The following is a 1,749-nucleotide window of genomic DNA, read 5'->3' as shown; positions in this document are numbered from 1 at the left end:
TATTGTTAAAGTGTTACAGTTTACTTCCAGAGTAGGACATTTGTTTCTAATCAGCAACATGCATCTAATCAAACAGCAAGCATGGACAATTTTTCTCACCAGTTTTCGGTTTGCATGTTATTTTCTTGACTTTCTGATACATTTCTGAGTCCAGTGCAGATCGGCCAGCATCAGAAGTTTTGGCAGTTGGGTTAGAGCCAGGGTTGGCAGAGACCTCAACAATGGCACTCTCACTGACACAAGAAGCTGTAGAGAAGAGATGACAAAAAGCTGCTGAAGATCAAAACCTCCATGGATGTTCTGGAGATAAAGATGTGGCTCACTGTTCTCTCACAGAATAAGAGTCATCTATTAAGCTTCTATAGATCTGGTAGGAACCACAGTATCTACTAACAATTTGCTGTCAGCACCGGCCTAATTAGAATTACAATTTAATACACCTAGATGCATTTTCTTTTTTAAGTTTTGGTTCTTCTTATCTAAATTTTCAACTTATCTAAGTGAAATAATTTTATTTACGGAAGCACAGTCTTTTTTTGTCCTCTTTTTGTTTATTGTAAGCAATATATTGTTAGTTTTGTAATTTTGTATTTTCTTCTAAGATATTTTGTAATTAAATTTCACCTTATTTTGTTGTGAAACGATATATTTTTGAATAGTATATGAATCTTAAGAAAGAATAACAACATTCATAATAATTATAATAAAAGTTTAGGTTTTAGATGTGTGAAAATACAAAGTTGTCGAAAAATTGTTCCTGGATACAAGTTCTATGGCTATTTCACACAGGGAGCGTTATCACAGATCCTTCCTTCCNACTTTATAACCATCAATGTTCCCAACAACCTCAATTAATTTTTACATTCATGCTTATTTCTACCTTAGTCCGTTAAAAAACATGCTGCTGTCATTTTGCACATCTCTGATGTTGCCGCTATTTTCAAATATCCATTACTGTAAAAATGCCAATAGTTGTATATTGGTTATTTATTCTCCAGGTGCACAGTATTTATATTGTGAAAAAAACTTTACAGTATTTTATAGTATATATTTTAACTCTTCACTATTATGTTATTCTTATCATTTTTTCTAAGGTCCATATTTGATTGACCATATTTTCTATAATCTTTTTGCAACTGGAAACATCAGAATTTCCCCATTGTGGGACAATAAAGGGATTTTCTATTCTAGTCATTTCAGGTAGTTAAAATTAGAAATCAGACTTTTTTTTATGAGGAATCTAAGGGGAAAGGATTCTCAGATATGGAACTTCCAGATTATCATTAAAACATATTACAATTCCATGTTCACAGAAAGTCGTAACAGATGATTTTAGAATTCACTTTGTATTTATCACCAAATTCCAGATTAAAATAAAAATAAATAAAAGCATCACTATGTTTCTTTTACTTTGAAAGCTCCAAGCCTGCGCAACTTCCGGCAGGGCCGAGCGAAATTCGTGGCTGCCACTTCCGTTGTTGCTTTAGCCTCATCTGAAACTCACCATAGCTTAATATCATCCATAAAGATGAGTGATACAGTTCCTCTGTCACTGGTTCATCCATCTCTATTTAATGAAATCATTGTGGACTTATCATTGTTGAAGAAGAGGGAAAAAGGAAATTTTTCAGAATCTTGCTCAGTCCAATCATATATAGAAAATAAATATTTTGGTTATGTTCAAGTGATGCATCTAAAAGCCTAAGTAACAACAATGGGGTGTCATTTGTCGTCCCACAATTTAATATT

General features: G+C 33.0%; 1 protein-coding gene across 1 annotated transcript in view; it reads right to left on the bottom strand.

Annotated features, from left to right (window-relative positions):
- LOC107085851 overlaps positions 1 to 1,565 on the bottom strand; it is a 10,558-nt gene extending 8,993 nt beyond the window's left edge. Inside the window, exons 1-2 of the mRNA XM_015376461.1 lie at positions 1,505 to 1,565; positions 100 to 246 (exon numbers count right to left, since the gene is read on the bottom strand). Coding sequence (XP_015231947.1) covers positions 100 to 246; positions 1,505 to 1,565 — 208 coding nt within the window. The remainder of the gene's footprint in view (positions 1 to 99; positions 247 to 1,504) is intronic.
- Positions 1,566 to 1,749: the final 184 nt, after the last annotated feature.

Source organism: Cyprinodon variegatus, unplaced genomic scaffold (genome assembly GCF_000732505.1).
Source record: "Cyprinodon variegatus isolate N-32 unplaced genomic scaffold, C_variegatus-1.0 Scaffold135, whole genome shotgun sequence".
In the NCBI taxonomy this organism is placed as follows: Eukaryota; Metazoa; Chordata; class Actinopteri; order Cyprinodontiformes; family Cyprinodontidae; genus Cyprinodon; species Cyprinodon variegatus.
The sequence above is the reverse complement of the archived record's forward strand: the minus strand, read 5'-3'. Positions and strand labels throughout refer to the sequence as shown.